The 22,714-nt window shown below is 44.8% G+C and overlaps 1 protein-coding gene across 8 annotated transcripts in view; it reads left to right on the top strand.

Moving 5' to 3' along the window:
* Positions 1-10,784: 10,784 nt before the first annotated feature.
* The window catches only part of LRP11 (LDL receptor related protein 11), a 66,167-nt gene continuing 54,237 nt past the window's right edge, over positions 10,785-22,714 (top strand). For 5 of the 8 annotated variants that reach the window (XM_032651776.1, XM_032651769.1, XM_032651774.1 and 2 more), the window contains exons 1-2: positions 10,999-11,762; positions 16,717-16,874. In XM_032651776.1, coding sequence (XP_032507667.1) covers positions 11,132-11,762; positions 16,717-16,874 — 789 coding nt within the window. In that variant the 5' untranslated portion in view covers positions 10,999-11,131. Of the gene's footprint in view, positions 11,763-16,716; positions 16,875-22,714 lie in introns of all 8 variants that reach the window. The other 3 variants (XM_032651772.1, XM_032651771.1, XM_032651775.1) reach the window with 3 other exon arrangements.

Consider the following 22,714-nt stretch of genomic DNA (forward strand, 5'->3'; position numbering starts at 1 on the left):
GCAGGGTGTGGAGGAGATGGTAGCTCTCTTCAAAGGTCTAGTGCCTTCCCTGTGTGGATGTGAGCACATATGTGTGTGCGATTGAAAATATGGTGGATGGATGGAGTGATTGATCTCTTGGTGGACTTCCTGTCTGGAGAATCAGTGACAGGCATAGCATAGGATTTCCCAGCATCCTCCTTTCCTAGCCCACCTCCCTCAGCACAGGAAGGAGCCCCCTTCCCCATTAACCAATGACCCAGTCCTCCAGCACTGGTAGGTGGTCCCCAGATCTATATACGTATTGTGCTTCCAGGCCTTCTCTCCTTCCTGTTGTAGGGATCCTTTAACCAGCTCAGATGTCACTTAATGAAGCCCTCACCCCTCCCCAGACAGAATTCAGCACCCCTAGATGTGTCCTCCTCAAAAAGGACTTCCCACAGTAAACAGGGCCACCTGCATGATAATCAGATGGACACTGGCTGTCTCCCTCAGCAGTAATATGTGCTCCGTGAGGACAGGGCACAACTCCCGTTCATCTTTCTACCCCAGTGGTTTCACATAATGGGTCAGTGACTTTGTGGGGGGGGACATGTGCTGTCTGGGGACAGTAGCTGCTAAGGAAGGTGTATTCTTAGGTTTCACACTGCTTTTGCTTTATTGTTTGTTTTAGAACCACCATTAAACGCCCCGAATAATGACCAGTCTGCATCCATCCATTAATTGAATGGATCATCCCATTGATTTTCACCTGCTTCGTCCTAATTGGCTTCATCGTCGTGAAACTTATGAAGAAATCAGGGACCACAGCAGGTGAGAAACAGGCTGGCCTCTGGCTCCTGGGCCTGTCATGTTCTGGTAAGGACTTGGGAGAGGTGAGCCACGGGTCTCACCCAAGCGCCTGTCCACTGATCCATCTCTACCTAGAAATGCTGCACTTTCTCAGTCTTGGGCCCCCACACTTCCCAGTAGGGCTGGGGATTACTCTGCTGTTGGGGTAGAAGAGGCTGGTATGGGCAGCAGGACAGTGCAGTGAGGGGAGGGGAAACCAGGCATCCACTTCTGTGGGGGGGGAGGGGGCGGGCCAGGTCTAAGATCTCAAAAGGCTGCAGGCGGGGTGGGTGTTGTCTTGCTGAGATGGTACCCAGGGTTCCCCCATCCTCTGATGAAAACATTTTTTGTTCTCTGATGATAGAGTGATTTAGTTCAACAATTTACCTGATGTTCTAACAGCCATTCCATCATCTGATGTTTCTTCCCTGGGCCAGGAGAAGGTGGAAATGTTAGACCAACCCTTGGTGGAAAAAACTGACCCTTGATGACAGTCTGGCTGCTGATCTAATATATTATCTTCTACTCAGGTATGTGGGTTTACCACAGCTGTTGATGAGCTCTACGGCGGAGTTAAGCGAAAGGAAACGTGTCCAACCACCTTCCTGTACCTTTGGAGGAGCCTCTCCAATGTGTCTCTATAGGCCTTCCCGTCAAAGGGAGGGTCAGTACCTGAAATAAAAGAGAGCTCTGTGTGCCAGTTGTACTGGGCCGTTACCTAATACAGTGCACAAAAATGCACTCAGAATGGACAAAAGACTTAAAATAAGACCTAAAACTGTAAAATCTTAGAAGAAAACACAGGACAAAAGCTTCACGACATTCGATCTGGCTATGATTTCTTTGGACGTGACACCAAAGACACAGGCAACAAAAGAAGAAAATAAACAAATTGAACTTCATGAAATTTAAACATTTTGCACATGGAAAGACAGTATCAAAAGAGTTAAAAGGCAGCCCACTGAAAGGGAGGAAGTGTTTGCGAATCATATGTCTGATAAGGGATTAATATCCAGAATATATAGAAAACTCCTAAAACTCAACAACAGAAACACAAACAACTTGATTGAAAAATGGGCAAAAGGCTTGAACAGATATTTCTTCAAAGAAGATATACCGTAGGCACATGAAAATTGCTCAACATCACTAATCATTAGGGAAATAGAAATCAAAACTACGGTGAGATTTCCCCTCACACCCATTAGGATGGCTTCCATTAAAAAAAGAGAAAATAGCAAAGAACATAACGAGGTTGTGGAGTAATTGGCAACTTTGTGCATTTTTTGATGAGGATGTAAAATGATATAGCTGCTGTGGAAAACAATATGGCCGTTCTTCAAAAAATTAAAACTAGAATCGCCATATGATCCAGCGATTCCACTTCTGGGTATGTACCCAAAAGAATTGAAAGCAGGGTCTCAAAGAGATACCTGTACACCTATGTTCATAGCAGCATTATTCACAATAGGTAAAATGTGGCAGCAACCCGTGTCCACTGATGTATGAATGAATAAGAATAATGTATTATGTAGACACAATGGAATATTTTTCAGCCCTAAAAAGAAGAGGATTCTAAAAAAAAAGAGAAGAAGAAAATTCTGACATGCTACAACAGGGATGAACCTTGAAGATACTCTGCTAAGTGAAATAAGCAAGTCACAGAAAGACAAATACTGTGTGATTCCACTTATATGAGATACTTAGAGTAGACAAATCATAAGATAGGGCTTCCCTGGTGGCGCAGTGGTTTGAGAGTCCGCCTGCCGATGCAGGGGACACGGGTTCGTGCCCCGGTCTGGGAGGATCCCACATGCCGCGGAGCGGCTGGGCCCGTGAGCCATGGCCGCTGAGCCTGCGCGTCCGGAGCCTGTCCTCCGCAACGGGAGAGGCCACAACAGTGAGAGGCCCGCGATAACGTATAAAAAAAAAAAAAAAAAAAAAAAAAAAAAAAAATCATAAGATAGATTTTATGAAAATAGAAAGGTTGTTGCCAGGGGTTAAGGGAGGGGGAAATGGGAGTTAATGTTTAATGGGTACAGAGTTACAATTTTACAGTGATAAGATCTATGGAGAAGGATGGGGGTAATGATTGCACTGCAGTGTGAATGTGTTTAATATCACTGAACTGTATACTTAAAAATAGCTAAGATGGTAAATTCTGTTATGCATATTTTATCACACACAGAAAAATGTTAAGGGTGTCCACAGTTCCTGGCTCATCCCTGGTGCTGCATTCCTGGCAGCGAGCCTCTTTCCTGACCCCTCCTACAGGGCTCTGAGTGAACCAGTTTACAGCAGGACTGGCTTCAGAGAGAGGTGACACTAAGATGATGATGAAGTGGGTGTCCACGGCTGAGCTGGGTTTGTAGGGTAGGGAAGGGTGGAGACAGCTCAAGAGTGCCTACAACAGGGAACTGAAAATGTGAGCCTGGGACCTTACCTAAAGCTGGAATATCCCTGCTCGTGGTGTGGGTTCCCCAATAGGTCTCCCTGGTCTTCAGAGCCCGAGAAAGGGGAGGAGATTGTGTGACTGGTACTTTGCCTGAACTCCCAAAACTTTTGGCAGCCGGGACTTCCATGGTGGTCCAGCAGTTAAGACTGCGCTGCCAATTCAGGGGGCCCAGGTTCGATCCCTGGTCAGGGAACTAGATCCCGCGTGCCGCAACTAAGAGCCCGCGTGGAGCAACAAAGATCCCATGGGCCGCAACTAAGACCCAGCGCAGCCAAATAAATAAATAAATAATATTTTAAAAAAGAACTTTTGCAGGGACTGGAATTAACTCTTGGTGGAATGGAAGAGAAAGATGGTACAAGTCAGTGAACAGAGAGGTGATGGGAAACAAAAGTGACTGTCTCCCTGAAGAGGTGAGGAGGCCGGCTCTGGGCTGAAAACCTCTGTGATCTCTCTGGCCGGCCTCACAGCCTCACGTGGAGAGCTGCCCTCCCCACCCCAGACTGATGACAGCAAGGCACTGCAGTCTCTCTCTTCAAATATTCATACTCCCAGCCCCAGAGCCCTCCTTCCTAGGTCTTATTTTCTCAGGCCCTGGGCCAAGGTTCTCTTCTGGTGCTTCTGCCGAGGCCTCCTTAAATGAAGAGGACGGAGAAACCTGGAAGACCCTTGTCCCCCCTCTGACTCAGACCCAGGTCACTCCCCTCCGAGTCCTTCCCCTGCCTCCACCTCAGGGTCCATAAAGCTGCTGGAGCCTTTCACTCCGGTCTCTGAACAGTGAGGCCACCCTACACATGCCATTCCATTGGGGAAAATGGAATAGGCACAGCCTCTGGCTTCAAACTCTGGCTGTGCTCTCACAGTAAATGATCAAAGGCTTAACTCTATCATTTTAGGCTTGTCACTTTAATCAGCGGGAATGTCTCCCAGCTCAGCTGAGCTCCTTACAAGGAGCTGTGGGGTGTGGTCTGAGATCTGGAGAGACTTGGAACAGGCCAACCATGTCATGATCTGACCCAGGTTGCCTCAGCTTGGAGACACCAACAGGAAGCAACACACAACTGGTGTGAGTCACTTGTGCCCCTAATAGCTGAGGGCCTTGGCTTCTAGCCATTGCTCTCTCCCCTAAGACTAAGAGGAGCTGCGCACCCCAAGCCAACGTCAGAGGGCGCCATCGGCCAGGCTGCGGCTTGACCTGTCACAGCTGCTCCGCTGGGCCCATCCGGAGCTTCCAGGGTGTCCAGAGAGATTTCCCCCTGAATTATCCCCAACTTCACTCTCTCTGCTGATGCTCATCCACACCCACCCGCAGCAGTGCTTCACTTCCTACCTGCGTTACGTGTCATACTGTCTTCCAGAGCTGCGAAGTAAATAACCATTGTACTGAAATAAAAATCGAGCCACCGGTGCTTTGTGACCGCCTGGAGGGGTGAGATAGGGAGGGTGGGAGGGAGGGAGATGCAAGAGGGAAGAGATACGGGGACATATGTATATGTATAACTGATTCACTTTGTTATAAAGCAGAAACTAACACACCATTGTAAAGCAATTATACCCCAATAAAGATGTTAAAAAAATCAAGCCACAGTCAGAGGTGCCCATCCCTCCCCTCACCACTCCTTTCTGACTGTGACCTGGATAGGTTGGCAGCCTCACTTAACCTCAGTTTCCTCACCAGTCACTCAGGGAGAGAAGCAGGACACTCTCACTAAGCAGTGAGGAAAAACTGATCACATTTGCAAAGCGCTTGGTACCCAGAAGATGCTCAACAAATATCAGTTCATTGATTGGGGAAGGCTTCAGTTACTTTTAAAATCTCCATGAACCCCCAGAGAGAAGCCCTCTACTCCTCTTCTGACTAGAGAACCCCAAAGCTCTCCCTTTACAGAAATTCTGATTTCCTTTCCTTCAGTATTTTTCCTTTATTCACCTTGGTGCTTTTTCTTCTTGGTGGACTTGAAATACATTATTGTAAATATCATATTTTAAAATACTAAATATGCACATGGTAACACAATGCACTGTTTCTTTGTGCTAATAGTAGCTTATATTTTATTTTTTTAATTAAAAAGTTTTATTGAAGTATAGTTGATTTACGATGTTAGTTTCAGGTGAATCACTGAGTAAGTGATTCAGTTATGTATTTTATATATATGTATATATACCATATACCAATCTATATACCATAGATTATATGTATATATACCATATACCAATCTATATACCATATAGATTATATGTATATACACCATATACCAATCTATATACCATATAGATTATTACAAAATATTGAGTAGAGTTCCCTGTACTGTACAGTAGCTCCTTGTTTTATCTATTTTATATATATAGTAGCATGTATACGTAGTAGCTTACATTTTAAATGGAAACTCTGAGCTCAACATAAAAGAGACATAGGAATTTTTTTTTTTTTATTGGTTGTGCCACATGGCTTGTGGGATCTCAGTTAATGACCAGGGTTTGGACACGGGCCACGGCAGTGAAAGCACGGGATCCTAACCGCTAGGCCACCAGGGAACTCAGGAAATATTTTTTTTAAATTGAAGTAGAGTTGATTTATAATATTGTGTTAGTTTCAGATGTACAGCAAAGTAATTCAGTTAAATATATATATATTTATATAACATACAATAACAATGGAAAATCTGAAAAGCTATATATACATTATAGATATATATAATGTATATAGTTAATATATAATGCATTTATATTTAGTTTTTTATATGTATGGTTTCAGATTACTTTCCATTATAGGTTATTACAAGATATTGAATATAGTTCCTGTGCTACAGAGTAAATTTCTGTTGCTTATTTATTTTATATATAGTAGTTTATATCTGTTAATCCCATACTTCTAATTTACCCTTCCCCTGGAAATGTTTTTTCTGGTCACCTTTTCTCTCATCCCTAAGCTAGATAGGAAACAAATTTTAATATCTTTTAAAAATTAGCAAGTAGGGCTTCCCTGGTAGCACAGTGGTTGGGAGTCCACCTGCCGATGCAGGGGACGCAGGTTCGTGCCCCAGTCTGGGAAGATCCCACATGCCTGTGAGCCATGGCCGCTGAGCCTGTGCGTCCGGAGCCTGTGCTCCACAACGAGAGGGGCCACAACAGTGAGAGGCCCATGTACAGCCAAAAAAAAAATTAGCAAGTAAAAAACACTTAAAATTTCTTTAGTTGTTAAACACAATTGGTTGTATTTTACATTCTCCATTACCTTACTACACTGTCCATCTTTGCCAGAACTCTTTTCACTGTTTCCTTAGCAATCCCTGTTTGCATATGTATAATAGTTTCTAAAAATAGGGGTACCTGCAAAACAGTCTTTCCTTCCATTGCGGTTTTCAAACATATGTATTTCCCACCATAAATAGAGAAACAAACAATATAGGTTATAGAAATGCAATTTTCCCTTTAAAAAGGGAAGGAGAGTATGTATATTTTTAACAAACGGGATTCCACTGTGCATACATTGCTGCCTCTTCCGTGTGTCACTTAATGATGTATCTGGGAGATACACAATGCAAAGTATTCCACAGCATGATTATACCAAAATTTATTTAAGCAGCTCTCACTTGTGTAGATTCAGGGTGTTTCCAGCTATTGCTTTTGCAAAAAAATCCTGCAATAACCATCTATACATACATCTTTCCAAACTTGTGTGAGTATATTTGCAGAATAAATTCCTGGAGGTAGAATTACTGGGAAAATGAGTGTATTTTTAATTTTAACAATTTCAAAAAATTTTCAAAATTGACCAAATATTATAAAATGTGAATCCTTAGTTTGGCAGAGTATGGAGGAGCTTTAGTCAGCAGGAGTAAAAACTGGTCCTGGAGGATATTTTGGCAAGGCATGTGAAAAACCTTAAAAATGTCCAACCCTAACCTACAGACTATAAGTTAATAAACTTCTGTTATTTTGAGCCACTACACTTGTGGTAATTTGTTACAACAGCAATAGAAAACTAGGCAGACATTATCAAAGGTGCTCAGACAACAGAAATGGACAAAAGCCAATCTAACTTTCAAAAGGTAGATTTTGCAAAACTTGTACCTAAGAACAATCCTGGACAAGATTCTACAAATAGCTTTTAACGGCCTATTTGGAGAACTCTGAGAGGAAAACCGTGCTCATCAGGATGGTAAGGTAAGTCGCTTACTACATTTTCCAAGCAGTAGTACCCATCTGTTTAACTTGGTGTTGTAAACTGGGAAGTATGAGAATACGATGTACTGCAGCTCCAAGCTACTTGACAAGCTCTCATGATATGTTTGCAGAAAAGATGGAGAAATCCAGCTAAGAAAGAGCGCCTGGGTGGATAACCTAATAATCATAGTCAAAGGGTTCAAGTTAATGAATCCATGTTAACCTTGGGGTAAGTCTTTAAAATGGGGTGCCTCAACACTCCCTCCTTGGCCTTCCCAGAGTCCATAATTTAAATCAATTTCTTGGACAAAGACATAAGACAGGATCGTCACTTAACAGATGATACAAAGCCAGATGGAATAGAAAGTGTTAGGTTTCAGGATCAAGATCTAAAGGCTTCACGATAGGATGGGTGGATCCGTGGACGGAGAGCAGGGCAAATAGCCAGCAGTTGTGGACCCTCTACCTCCTGCTTGCCATTGTGGCAGGTGCTTTCACTTAATCCTCATGACAACCATAGGAAGTAAGGTTATGCAATTGTTTCTGTATTATAGATGAGTAATCTGGGGCTTGAAGAGAGTAGGTGGCTTGCCCCAGGGTCACAGTGCTTTTAACACTGTTGAATTTCGCAGGCTGAGTTGCATGCACGATATGATGGCAGTTTTTAAATATATGAAGGACCATCACTTGAGAGAAAGTATAGAATGCTCAAAGAGACCTCAAGAAAATGAACTACAAAAAATGCTTGGAAGCTACAAAACAGATTGTAACTGTATGTAAGGAACAGAGTTCTAGTGAAGAGTTAAGAGTTGCCCAAAGATGGAATCGCTTGGATGTGTGAAGTCTTGCATTCCCAGCCAGGATAACACAGGGACTGTACTGGTACACAGTGTGTGAGGGGGTGGTAACTCAATGATCAGTGTTTGTGTAGAACTCAGAACATTTACTGGCATCCAAGCACAGCCCTTTTTAAAGTGTCTCATAAATTTGCAATAAAAGTGAATAGAAGTGTTTAGGCAAACGCTAGGCATTGCCTTAGTCAAGTAGAAGATAACTTCTGGGGCCTCCCCCCAGCTCCCCATCACTGCGTTTCTCTCATTCTGCCCTCCATGGGGGAGGGAAGGGAGGCCGCGCTCACAGCCATGCTTGTACCTCATGACCTCTGCACCTTAGTAACAGCACCTGGGGGACACAGGACCCACCTGGACTTATCAGAACCTCTCCCGAGCCTGACAGTCCACGGGCTCAGTTTCTGTGCGTTGCCGGAAATTGAGGTGAGGTAATCTCAGGCTTTGCACATGGAGGGCAGAAAACGCCAGACCCTGAGAGAATCCTGTGACCAGAGGGGTGGAGATGCAAGACCACCTGGCTCTGAAGGAAGAAGTAGCACCTGGGGACCAGCTGCTCTGGGCTGAGGGCCTCCACCCTTGGGTCCAGGCCCTCCTTCTGGCCCGGCTGCTCTTCCTGCCCTGCCCGTGAGTGACACGTCTCACATGCCAAAGCACTGTGGCCCTTTTTCCTCATGCCACTGTGAAATGGGTTCCTGTTGTTTGCAATGCACAGAGATTTTACCAGGACAACCCTCCATCACTCAGCTGCAAAAAATACAAGCCCGTGCAGAGCATCCAAGGAAGAGGCCAGGGAGGTGCCCAGGGGAGCCGCTGGGCCTAGAAAGTCAGGCAGTCCCTGCCTTCACTTGCTCCCTCTCTTGGCACCGCGTGTAACCCGTGCTCTATGGGCCCCTCCTGCCTGCTCCCTGTGCCCCCTCTGCTGAGCGGCTTCTCTGCTCCATTGCCCCTCACAGGACTGTGTGGCTCCCACCTGGCTTCCCAGCTCCACTTCCCTCACTGATTCCACTGTTCCTCGATTCTATGTTCTGTGTTCCTGGGAGACAGGGTCGATGGCTGGGCTCGGGCCAGGTGTTCATTACAGTTCCATCAGCAGTGGACAGGCTGGGTCACCTGGAAGCTGGGGCTGCCCCTCCAGGAATGCGGGCAGAGCAGATGCCGTGAAGGGGGTGAGGACGGGAAGGAATCTTAGTGTAATGACTGCTGGACTCGCAGGTTGTAGGAGACTTAGGCTTCAGCTGGTTGCACATCTTCTAATCTTGTGGAAACTCCCTTATTTCTGTGGGGCCTGGTTTTTTTCCTGTAAAGTTAAAAGGTGGAACAAGAAATAATAATAATTACCATTTATTGAGCATCTTCCACGTGTCAGATGACCTTGTAAGGATTTTACATGCACTAGTTTAACTTATTGCCTGTAAAGCATTTAAGACAGTCACTAGGATGATCTCGTTCCAACCTTCAGTAAATTGACATATAATGTGCAAATCTCAATTTGCTGAACTTGTACCCTTAATGATCTTATGAAACAGAGACACATCTCCACCTATTCAGATCACAGTCCTGACAGTTGTATCCTCACATAAAAAGTCTTCTGTCCATTCATAAGGTTTTGACGTTTAGGCTTTCAAATCAAAGATATTCTGTTTCCAAAAAACTGAAAGGAGAAAGAATTAGCATTTAGAGACACAATGTCCTACAAATTACAGACATTTTTAAATGTAAAATTCACAATGTTCAAGTTTCTAAAAAAAAAATTCTGGATGTGCTAAAAAGAAGGAAATGTGATTCATAATCGTGAGAAAAATAAGTCAATAGAAACGGACTCAGAAACAAACAAGATACAGAAGCTGCTCACGGGTAGCCAGAAGTCTCAGGTGCAGCCTTCCCTGGATTGGACGTTTTCGTATAGCTTACGAAGTCCCGTAAAACACGAGTCCTTTAGATCTTACACGACCTCAGCTGAAGGCCTCTGCTCACTCTGTAGAGTGAACTCATCAGGTCCCCATAAGCGACTGTGTTCAGATTTCTAGTTAAGTTTGTGGAAAACTGAGTGAATGGGACTACTAGTTGTGTATTTTCCCACAGCACTGCCCGCCTTCCGTTACCCAAGTGCATTTTGGGGACCTAAGATGGAAACGATCAGGGGCGCCGGAGGTGAAGGACTGAACGTGGTGCCTGGTAGTTCCCCAGGTGAGCATGTCCCTTCGCTAAAGCCGGCCCTGAGGTCACACGGATTTGTGGACACCCCTCCTCCCCTTCTCCCCAGGTGTCCGTACCCCTTTGAGCTGACAACTGAGCAGGTCTGGCTGGTTAATAAAGCCCGGTGCGCTTAGACACGAGCCCCGCGCAGATGCGGAGGGCCCCAGGCGCAGAGCCCAGCTCAGGGGCCGCTACCCGCCTACCAGGCTACTTTCCGGGTCTGCAAAACAGGCGGGCGTGGGCGGGGTCCCTGCGAGCGAAGGGAGGGCCGGGCGGGGGGGCCTGGGCGGGGCTTGACGCGCCCCGCCCCCCCGCGGCCGCTTTTCATCACCGGCTGGTGATCCTTGTCGAGGCTGCCTCATCCTCGCGGAGCTCGCGACGGCTCGGGGCAGAGAGTCGCCGGGGCTCCCAGAAGCCCCGGGAAAGGACGAGGAGCGGGGCCGGGCCGGCAATGCCTCCAGCTGCTGCGGCGCCCGCCGGTGACCGAGCGCCCGCGGCCTCGGGGGCGCAGCTGGACCCCGGGGAGGCCAGGCTTTGAGGCGCTGGGGCCTAGCGCCCGCTGCGGCGGCTCAGGAGGGCCACAGGGCCCGCGCTCCCCCGCCTCCCTCGCTCTCTGCGGCCCCGCCTCGGCTCGCTTCCTCCGCCGCCGACCGCTATGGCCTCCGCCGCCCGGGAGAGCGCGGACTCCGGGCTCAGGCGGTCGCCACGGCTCCCGGCGCTGCGCGGGCTGCTGCTGCTGTGCTTGTGGCTGCCCAGCGGCCGCGCGGTGGGGTCTCCCTCCGCGCCGCTGTCCGAGCTGCACGCGCAGCTCTCGGGAGTGGAGCAGCTGCTGGAGGAGTTCCGCCGGCAGCTGCAGCAGGAACGGCCGCAGGAGGCGCTGGAGCTGGAGCTGCGCGCGGGCGGCGGCCCCCAGGAAGGCTGCCCAGGCGGCGGCGGCGGCTACAGTGCCATGCCGGACGCCATCATCCGCACCAAGGACTCCATCGCGGCCGGCGCCAGCTTCCTGAGCGCGCCGGCTGCCGTGCGGGACTGGCGGCAGTGCCTGGAGGCCTGCTGCCTCGAGCCGCGCTGCTCTGTGGCCGTGGTGGAGCTGCCCCGCCGGCCCGCGCTCCGGGCCGCCGCGCTCGGCTGCTACCTCTTCAACTGCACGGCGCGCGGCCGCAGCGTCTGCAAGTTCGCATTGCACCGCGGCTACAGCAGCTACAGCCTCAGCCGCGCCCTAGAGGGCGAGCAGGAGGGCCTGGAAGCTGGCGCCCTGGCCACCGCCCGGGCCTCGCCGCGGCCGGGTAAGCACGCCCCTGGAGGCCGGGGCCGGGCCGCTTGGGTCCTGCTGTCCCTGCCCTTGCACCTGTTGGTGACTGCATCTGGGAGACCCGCCTAGGCAGGGCCGCTGGACCCTTCTCAGTCAAGTCGGAAATGAAACACCCTAGATCCAAGTTAACGTAACTTAGTTGCGGGCGTCCAGAAGAGTGGCTTTGATTTCCCATCCTAGGGATGGTTTCTGAGAAAGCCCAGTAGATTGAGCAGAAGCGGGCACGATGGGCTGCTTGTGGAATTTTTCTAAGCTTAGGGAGGTATGCTTATCTGAAAGGATTCGCAGAAATTCGATTTAATGGAGGAGAAAAGTTCAGGGGGTAAAAAGTCTATTTGACTCTCAGAGGTTCTTATGAGGAAGGCATGGTTTGCGTCAGGTAATTACAAGAGCAAAATCTAATTAGCTGCCGGATTGCTCATAGCGCACCCTTATTTCCTGGCTTGGCTCTCAGGATTCATGATTCCAGCTAAAGTTGCTTTCATCAGATAAAAATAGGAAGAGAAATGTGTCAGGTTATTTTGAAGTGGGTCCAGCTGATTCCCATGAACTATCGTTCTCTTTTTTAAAGAGGTAAAAAAAGGGACTTGATTTGTTGAAAACAAAGTTTAAGGCACTTCTCTTTTGAAAAGGAGCTAAAAATTATGCTTTTCATTGGATGGTTTTACTTTCTGGGGATGCTCAGAATGAGAAGACCAAAACAGGGGGCAAAAAAAAAAAAAAAAAAAAAAATGTAGCAGTTGGAGATAAAGGTCCCTGAGGGAATAAAACCTTGATCCGGCCTACCTGTGGTCGGCTCTGAGTGTTTGATTGCACTCTGTTGCTGTTTGCTTTATGATAACACAAGACTGAAACCATAGCAAGATTAGCCTCTGGAGTCTTCATGACCTTCAGGTCCAAAGAGAAGGGTCTGGAAATCTGTGTCCACAGTGGCCCACCTCCCTTCCCACCTCCAGGGGAATAAACATCAAAGGTCACCCTGCAACTGCTCAGCCTTGAGGCAGACACTGGGAAGGACCCCAAAGTTTTCTCCCTGAAGTGGAGGCAGGAGGCACTTGCACCTGGACCCTCACCAGCATCTCAGCCCGCCCATGGGTGTTACACGCACATCCGTCCTCTGCCCAAGCAGGGACTCAAAGATCCCAGCACCAAAGAAACAAAATCCCTTTCCCTTTTTCCCACTGCACATCTGGAAGAAACCAACATTGCCAAGGAGAGCTTTCTTATAAACCAGGGGAAACCAAAAGGAAATTAAACAAGGAAAGAATATGCCCATGGGAGAAAGAAACTTTAGTTTACTGTAGAAGTTTCTGAATCATTTTTTCTTCTACTTTGTTTTTTTTGGCCTTCCCTTCCCTGGGGCAAGTTTGTCTAGGAATTCAGACTGATGAGGTGGCTGCAGGGGATGATGGAAGGATGTGCGAAGGAGTGGAGGATGCTTAGAGAGGTGTGTTGAAATGACAGAATCTGCCTGCGGTTGCATGCCAAAGTCAGGGCTGGGGACTTGAGGTCCTGAAACCTGGGTTTGAGAGGCAGCTTTTCTACATGAGGGTCCCTGTTCATCCTCTTAGGGCTTGAGCGCTTGCCTTGCCTTCCAGTCGGGCTGTCATGACGATCAAGGCTGGACATGCTTTGTGAATTACAAAGGTGGCATTTTTTTAGGAAAATGATCCATGGTAAAGAAAAAGTATGAGCAAAAAAGTTTATTATAGCATTATTTATGATGGTGAAAAAAATTGGTAACAAAATGTCCAGTAGTAGAGGTTAGGGAATCAAAATGACAACTGTGAAATTTACGTAGTGACACAGGCAATGGTAGGACATATGAATAAATAATCAAAAATAGAAAATAAATTAGTAGGTTAAATTCAGGATGTAACTTTATATTTACTGTAACCAGAATACACATACACATCCAGTGCCCCCAGAGTATAGTGGGAAGGACAGAGCCTTTCAGTTTGACAGATCTGGGCTGACATCTGAACTGACAGATTTATCACTTGTGTGGTCTTAGGCAACTATGTTAGCCAGTCTGACCCAAGTTTCCTCATGAGTGTGGTACAGATGACAACACTACCTCAGAGACTTGTGAAAGTTCCGTGACTTCACGGCTCAAAACACTAAGCATGGTGCCTGGTACAAAGAAATCACCCAACAAATGGTAACTATTAATTATTATTATCAGCAGCTCAGATGGAGAAAGACAAAGAGTACACACCAGAAATGATAATCATATCGGGGTTGTGAATCATTTTTTCCTAACGTGTTGCAATTAAGAAAAACACACAATGGAAGAAAAAAGACCACAAAAGCCAACAGAATACTCAAGATGGATTTTGACCTGTAGTATCTAAGCCGCTTCCCTTAGTCTGGTCCTACTTCCATATCCTCAGCCTCCCCTGTATCATTTGTAACCACGCAGCAAGACCCAGATGCCAGACCTCTTCCTTGCCGTCAAGGCGTTGGTCAGAGCAGCGTGTTGTAAATCAGCGTAGCTAACGGTATACTTCTCTGTATAAAATGCCGCCTTGATATGCTCCATCAAAATTGGTATGAGTTTTATTTCACCTCTGTGGATCTTACCAAGTGTGTTTTAGTCTTCAAAAGAAATCAGTGTTTCCATAGTACTTAACATCGGCTTGTTCCATTTTTCTAACAAAAATTCCAAGTTACATTTAATCTTGTTCATCGGCAAGTCAAGTTTTTTGAATGATAGCACACTCCTTTCCTCCTCTCGTCATTTGTTTATTTTTAAGACCTGTTTCTGGCTTAAGCCAGCTTTGCCTGGACTCGAACTGAGAAGGAAATATAGCTCTATTATTTCAAATACAATGACCAATTTAGAGGATATGAGGATTTCACTGTTTTCATAAATCATATCTTTAAGCTTACCTAAAGAAAAGTATCAATAAATGACTAACGCGATTATTTTTTCTTCCAGGAGGGCCAGGATTAATTAGTTTTATAATATGTGGGATATTTCAGAGCTTACCTGATTTTTCCATCTTAAATCTTTCTTGGTTAAATCTTTAAGGGCCTAGGACTTCACTGGCCGTCCAGTGGTCAGGATTCCGCGCTCCCACTGCAGGGGCGTAGGTTCAATCCCTGGTCAGGGAACTAAGATCCTGCATGCTGCGTGGCGCAGCCAAAAAAATTTTTTTTAATTACAAAATTAAGAAAAGAGAAGAGAGGGTGAAACCTTAGTGGAAGGTCAAAAAAAAAAAAGAAAAATTAAAAGCAACATTAAAAAAAAATCTTTGAGGGCCTAAAAATATATTATTAGTATCACTGCTGTTTATATCATATAGGTGTATTTTTGTTTACTTAAAATGGTATTTTAACATAAATTTTAAAGCAAATAGCTGCTAATTGTAATGTATTACTGCTGAATTATAGGATTCAAGAATTATGGGACTCCTCTGGCTCTCCAGTGGTTAAGACTCTGTGCTTTTGCCGCAGAGGCCATGGGTTCAATCCCTGGTCAGGGAACTAAGATCTACAAGCTGCACAGCGCAGCCAAAAAAAAAAAGGTTCCAGAATTATAAAGTGGTAAAACATTGTGTGGAAAGTGATGAACCTTCCAGAAGCAAAGGAAATTCTCTATAAAACTATAAAAGGGCCTATTAGTAATGCAGTTGTCATCTCTCTCCTTACCTGGGAGGAGCAGAATAAAGTCAACAGGCACTGGATCTTTGCTCAGGTGGAAAAAAGCAGATCAAATGTCTTCTAAGGCAGGGGTCGCTTATGTGGCTGATTTAATTCAGTTACTAGTCCTCATTCTTTTAAATGACTGTAAAAATGGGACTCACCTTCTCAGTGGACACGTGTACCCTTTGGCAATAGCAAGTGTGCTTATTCCTTGTGAACTAGCTCATGAAAAAAAGAAAGTCATCTCTCTTGGAGGCTCACAGCAGCATTCTCATTCAGAAGAGCCACAGCTCTAAGACCTGCAAGCCCCTCATGTCCTCTGTTGCTGGGCATTGAGAGGAGCGATAGATGAGAAGATAGAGCTGCACAGGTAGGTCAGGTAGGTCTCTGAACATCCCCTGAAGCAAGGAAATGACCCAATCAGGTTAGCATTCCGGAAGAGTCCTTCCAGCTGCAGTAACCACCCTTTGTTGCCTAATAAGAAGCTAATAGGATTGCTGCTAGCCCCAAACCTCAGGCACTGGACGTCTGGATTGGCCCTTGGAAGTTTACTTGGGAGGCAACTTCGGCTGCGCAGAAAGAGAGCAATGTCTTAGCAGCATCATTCAGAATAAGCTAAGGAAGTCCAGGCCAGAATTCCGACCAAGTTTTGGAGCTGGAGGAGGGAGGAAATAGTGGATGCCAAAAAAGATGTATTACAAAAACCTGTAGGGTATTTTTTCCAGCTAAATTACTAAGTTTCTTTAAAATATATGTGCATTTGCGTAAGCTTACTAATAAGATGCTTAAATCCGTTAAAATATTCACAGTTCTGCTCTTAGAAATATTTTCTGTATCTAATGGCTTCTATCAGTCACCACTGGAGCAGCTGTCAGTCACGTATTAATATTTAGTGAACACCGTGAGCCTTAAATTTAGTACCATGAAGCACAAAAGGTAAATACATACTCGTTCGCTATTTTAGGATATCTCAAACTCTGTGCCGGCTTCTCTTATAAAAACTAGTTAGAAACTGTGAACCTCTTGTGTTTTCCTAGATGAAAAATTGGATTCCAGAAAATTTCTATGTGAGTTTTATGTGAATCCAAGAACTTGCCTTAACTTTCCAAATTTAATTTATTACATTACAATGAAAATAAGAAAATAACTTCCAGTTACTATACATCCTCTTGGCAGTTCTTTGCTGGACTACATCTATTCTAGCAAACAAGTTACCTCTCAATAAATTAGAAAAAAAATAGGGAACATATGTCTTGTGAATTATTTATTTTCTTTCACAGAAAAGGACGAGCCTCCACTTAGCAAGGCCGGGCAAGATGTTGTTTTGCATCTGCCCACAGACGGAGTGATTCTGGATGGCCGTGAGAGCACAGACGACCACGCCATCGTCCAGTATGAGTGGACACTGCTGCAGGGTGACCCGTCAGTGGACATGAAGGTAATTCATGTCGTAATTGTAATGAAAGCTAATGTTTCAGTGCAGTGGTCTTTCTACTTAGGTTCCCCAAATGTCTGTAAGTTGGCAGAAGTGCAAAATGGAGAAAGCATAAAAATGATTGTTGAAAAAATGTTATATTATATGAATTTACTTTTCTACTGAGTTAACAGTGATCCTGACCATGTGTTTTTATTTATTTATTTATTTATTTTTTGGCTGAGCCTCGTGGCTTGTGGGGTCTTAGTTCCCCAACCAGGGATCGAGCCTGGGCCCTCTGCAGTGAGTGCATGGAGTCCTAACCACTGGACCACCAGGGAATTCCCTGACCATGTGGTTTGAAGCTTACCCTCGTTCTTGCTGCTTTTTTTTTTTTTTTTTCCCGGTACCAATAAGTCTTTATTCATTGTATTTTCCCAAGGAAAAGAAGGGGAAGGGAAAAGGGTCAGCATGTGTGTTACAAAATGATAGCAAATGGGAAAGGAAGTACCTGGCACAGCAAAATCAACCAACAAATAAACACTGCCCAGATGGGGTCGCCAAAGCCCAAGGGGGCTCAGTCTCCTGCAGTTCAGTGATGAGGGGAAGGGATGAAGAACAGGTACATGCTTTTCTACCCTCCCTCCCTCCCCATAAATTCAAGATTTCACACAAAGCTTTGGTTTCTAGCGGTAAGCATGGAGTTACATTCGTCCGTCTCCTATTAAACAATTTTGTGGCCACTTTGACATAAGTTTCTTGCACCTGCATAAAAGTTCCTGAGTGACTTGGCTATACATTCATCTTTCCTTTCGTGGTCTCCCAACCCCACTTTCTACATGGTAGCCCCCCTTGTTGCTCCTCTCTACCCTAGGATTAGAGATTAAAGTAGGTTTTAATCCATCCAAAGACAGCAGTTTGTTTGGCATGAATCAAATCAAGGAATGGTCATGACTCAGGAGATTGAGAACAAGGGATGGTGAGCTCTTAGCTTCTTCAGGATTTTTGCACAAATCATTTAATCACAGACACCCCACAAATTAAACGTATAGGTGTATGGACTATTTTTGGGGAGGGCACTAAGGGGGAAAGAAGAGGGGGTAGGAATACAGTTCTTGCTGCTTTTTTGTTGACTTCTCCAGAACACAAAAATGCTTCAAGGAAAAAGACTCATGCTTTGTTTTGTTGACTCAGATTACTTTAAAAAAAAATTTTTATGTCTTTTTTCAGTTCAAATCCAAGTAGAAAATTTGAAAAATACAAAGGAGCATAAAGAGGAAAATAACAGTAGAATGAACTTATTCTTCACATGATCCAGAAAACAACCATCTTACCTCACGTTAGGGCTGCCTGAGATAGTTGAGTTAATTAAGTGAGGTGGGGTTTGGAGTCAAGGGCTCCTATTCAAGTGCTCCTCACTGATTTTCATCAGGCTTATCTGGGCTGGAATTGCTGCCGATGGGAATGTGCCACTTACCCAGTGGCTGCCTGTACACAATTAAGATACAATTGACATGTAACATTATATGAGTTTCAGGTGTATAGCACAGTGACTTGATATATGTATATCTGGTGAAATGATCACCACAGTAAGTCTAGTCAACACCTGTCACCACACATAGTTACAGTTTTTTTCTTGTGATGAGAACTGTTAATATCTACTCTCTTAGCAACTTTCAGATATACAAAAGTGTTATTAACTGCAGTCACCATGCTGAACATCATATCCCATGACTTATTTATTTTATAACTGGAAATTTGTAACTTCTGACCTCTTTCACCTGTCCCTTACCCCATGCCTCTGACAACCACCAATCTGTTCTCTGTACCTGTGAGCTTGGTTTTTTGGGTATTTTTGTTTTCTTAGATTCCATAATAAGCATAAGGTCATACAGTATTTGTCTTTCTCCGTCTGGCTTATCTCACTTAGCCTGATGCCGTCATGGTCCATCCATGCTGTTGCAAATGGCAAGATTTCCTTCTCTTTCTTTATACACCATATCTTCTTTATCCATTTATCCGTTGATAGACATTTAGGTTGTTGCCATATCTTGGCTATTGTAAATAAGGCTGCACTGAACATGGGAGTGCATATATCTTTTCGAATTAGTGTTTTTGTTTCCTTTGGATAAATACCCGGAAGTGGAATTGCTGTATCAACACAGGGAGTCTTGAGTCGTGAGGACAATGGCTTTTTATTAACCCTGCCAGGACCCTTTGTAGTATTTCCTGGCTTAGGCAGATAAACTTCATCCAAATCACTTCAGTCAGAGGAGGTGGGGAAAGTCTGTGTTGGTTTGCCAGGGCTGCCATAACGAAGCACCACAGACTGGGTGGCTTAAACAACAGAAATTTCTCACAGTTCAGGAGGCTAGAAGTCCAAGATCAAGGTGGCTGCAGGGTTGGTTTCTTCTAAGGCCTCCCTCCTTGGCTTGTAGTTGTCTGTCTTCTCCTGCCTGTGTCTTCACAGGCTCTTCCCTCTGTGCAGAAGCACTGACTTCTGTTTTCTTGGGACAAAGACAAGAACAATAATCAGCTAGTCCCTCAAGACTAATTTAAACACACTGCCTTACCCAATGATTAGGCAGTCTTAGAACTGGACCAGACCCTCGACCAGCATCTTACCCAGCCTCCTATCCATACAAGAGCGCCTGCCTTCACATCCCTTCCAGTGGTCATCCAGCCTCTGCCTGGTATTTCCAGAGATGAAAGCTCATTGTTTCACATCACGTCGCATGACATCTTCAATCAGCTCTAATTGTTGTGCCAGTGGGGTGTTACTTCTATGCACTGGTGTTGAATCTTCTTTTTGGAAAAGCGCTGAACACATCTTTTTTTCTGTGTATCAGCCGTTAAAGTTTTTTGTTTTTTTTTTTAAATGAGTGTCACCACTTGGGATGGTCTTCTCAGAACTAAACACTCTCAATTCTTTCAGATGTTCCTCATATGAATTGAGTTTTAGACTGCCCACCATCCAGCCTTTTTTGGATTATCTCAGATTCATCCGTGCCCTTCTTAAAATCGGACACCCCTAATTGAAACCCATACATAAACCGTGGTTCTTCCTGACACAGACTATTACATCCTGTGATCCAGACATTGTCTCACTTCTATTAATGAAGATTCATTTACATAAACTACCTTAGTAGCTGCTTCACGCCATAGGTTCATGTTGAGTTTTCCATTAGCAGGATCACCTAAAACCTGCTTCATCTTTCTACATGAACTGCTGTGCTGATGGCCTCCCCCATCCTGTGTTTGTATAATTGATTTACTGAACGTGAGTGCAAGACTTTGTTTACCCTTTTTATATCTCAGTGTTTGGGTTTTCAGCTACAACAGAAATAATTTTGAACTTTGAGTGTCATCCATCATATTTATTATTCTTCTGTGCATTGTGTCAGCTGCAAAATCAATGTATCTTTACTGAAATCTCTGAGAACTAAGATTGATCAGGAAAGGTGCCCGGGCAAGCCATGGATCAGCCTGCTATGAGAGTTCCCTTGAGATGGACGCCGACAGTTAATTAATTGGCACTCGTGGGATATATGTGTTCAAGCAGCTGCAAATCTGTCTCTATCATCATCTAGCTTTTCATAGTTGCTACTAAAGGCTCTACTCTGTAAACAATGAATTATATATATAAATGCTGAATAAAAATAATGCTGATGATTCAGTATTTAATTTATTGAAGATATTTATAAAGAAGTAACAAGATTAGGCATTTCTTATAGACTTTTAGGGCTGACTGTGATGCCATCAAGAGGAAAATGTGTGGGACTTCCCTGGTGGTCCAGTGGTTAAGACTCCGCACTTCCACATCAGGGGACACGAGTTCGATCCTTGGTCGGAGGAACTAAGATCCTGCATGCCGACCGGCAGGGCCGAGGGGGAAAAAAAAAATAGAGCAAAGTGTAGACTAATTCCCCAGCCAAGTGTATAACGGCGATGGCAGATAGACCTAAAGCTATAAAGCCAACATCTAAGTGACAAAGTCTGCAATAGAGGAGTCATTTGCTATCAAACTGCAACTGTCTTATAATGGTGTACATTCGTGGATGCCCCCAAAGTTAACTCGACTCTCATTGGTCAGGCTTTCCGCTGAGTGCCTATCCCAACCCCTTCTTGAGCCCTCCCCTCTCCTCTCCCCTTTTCTCCACTGTCTGCAGGGTCCTCACCCCCTTCTCTCATCTTTGGTGGTAGAATAGTAGGCCCTCCCTTTGTTTTGGGATACTTTAAGACCAGGTTGTAGGACTATCCTTTCACATCCAAATGACCCATTCAGGTATTCAAAAAACAAAAATCAATGAGGTTCTCACCCTAAGAGGAATTATGCTGCCAGCTTAACTATGATAAAGTTAATTGCTGACCTTTTTTAGCATCCAGTGTGTGTCCAGTACTGTACTAAGCACTTCTTTAAAAAAATTTTTTTGGCCACGTGGCATGTGGGGTCTTAGTCCCCAGAGCAGGAATCTAACCTGCACCCCCTGCATTGGCAGCGCAGAGCCTTAACCACTGGACCGCCAGGGAAGTCCCAGTACCAAGCACTTTAAATCGACTAAACATATGGGAAAGCTCATGTTCTGACTTGGTTTCCTCATTTATGAAGAAAATGAATAAGAGAGATGATTGGTCAGAACCAAGAGGTTCTGATTTTTTTTCTTTTTGGCCACACCCAGCAGCTTGCTCTATCTTAGCTCCCCAACCAGAGATTGAACCCGGGCCTCCGCAGTGAAAGCGCCGAGTCCTAACTACTGGACCACCAGGGAATTCCCAAGAGGTTCTGATTTTAAAGTCATGTATTTTCTGCCCTCTAACAGGATATTCTACATCTGTTTATCTGGGTATTATTAATCTATAATACATTCTTAAATGTAAGAAGACACATTTTTCAGGTAGTCCATTAGATGTCACTGAGTTTCATAACATAATACATTTAAATCTGAAGTCAGAATGTAAAATATGACATTTAGGAACATGATAACAGAGTATGAGGACGTTCAGGGAGATTTGAAATTCATAAATCTGTAGATTGATTTCCATTCACCAGATGTGGAAAATTAAACTGTTTTAGAATACCATGTGTAATGGAAGCTTACTAAAGGATGGGTATTGTTTACACCAATAACTTCATTATTAACTTAAAACCAGTTGCACATCGGTGTGCCTGCTGTACACACTTAATTTTTAAAAACAGATAGGTGTATTATCATCCACACTGAAACATGTTTGGGAGTGAAAGGAGGTGGTATTAATAATTACACCAGGACCACAGAGATAAACTGAGGCTGTCTTGAGCAAACAGAAACATGGGTCCTTCTTGATAAAACCCAAGTTCCATGAGACTGGATGCTCTATATTTCATCTTCCAATTAGTCCCCTTTTTAGACCACCCTCAACGCATTAACATAGTATTTTAAAACTGAGCCTTAGAGAAAAGGTTTTCTGGCACGGAACATAAATAGAAAGAAGAATACTGGCTTTTCGTCATAGGGAAAGAGAACGCAAAATAAATGTTGAATTTCAAACTGCCTTCTGTCTCACGTAGGAGATGTTTTGTCATTTACTCCTCCTCAGTCAGTTTCCCTAGATATAATTTGGGTCAATACTGAAAATGCTCACAAAATGAAAGAATCATATATGTTAAGGAGATGATTAAAAAACGTATTGAAAGACTTTATAAAAATTTAGTAAGCATGGGCTTCCCTGGTGGCGCAGTGGTTGGGAGTCCGCCTGCCGATGCAGGGGACACGGGTTTGTGCCCCGGTCCGGGAGGATCCCACATGCCGCGGAGCGGCTGGGCCGGTGAGCCATGGCCGCTGAGCTTGTGCGTCCGGAAAGAGTGCTAGGCTTAGACAGTTTAA

The sequence above is a fragment of the Phocoena sinus genome, chromosome 12 (assembly GCF_008692025.1).
Source record: "Phocoena sinus isolate mPhoSin1 chromosome 12, mPhoSin1.pri, whole genome shotgun sequence".
NCBI lineage: Eukaryota > Metazoa > Chordata > Mammalia > Artiodactyla > Phocoenidae > Phocoena > Phocoena sinus.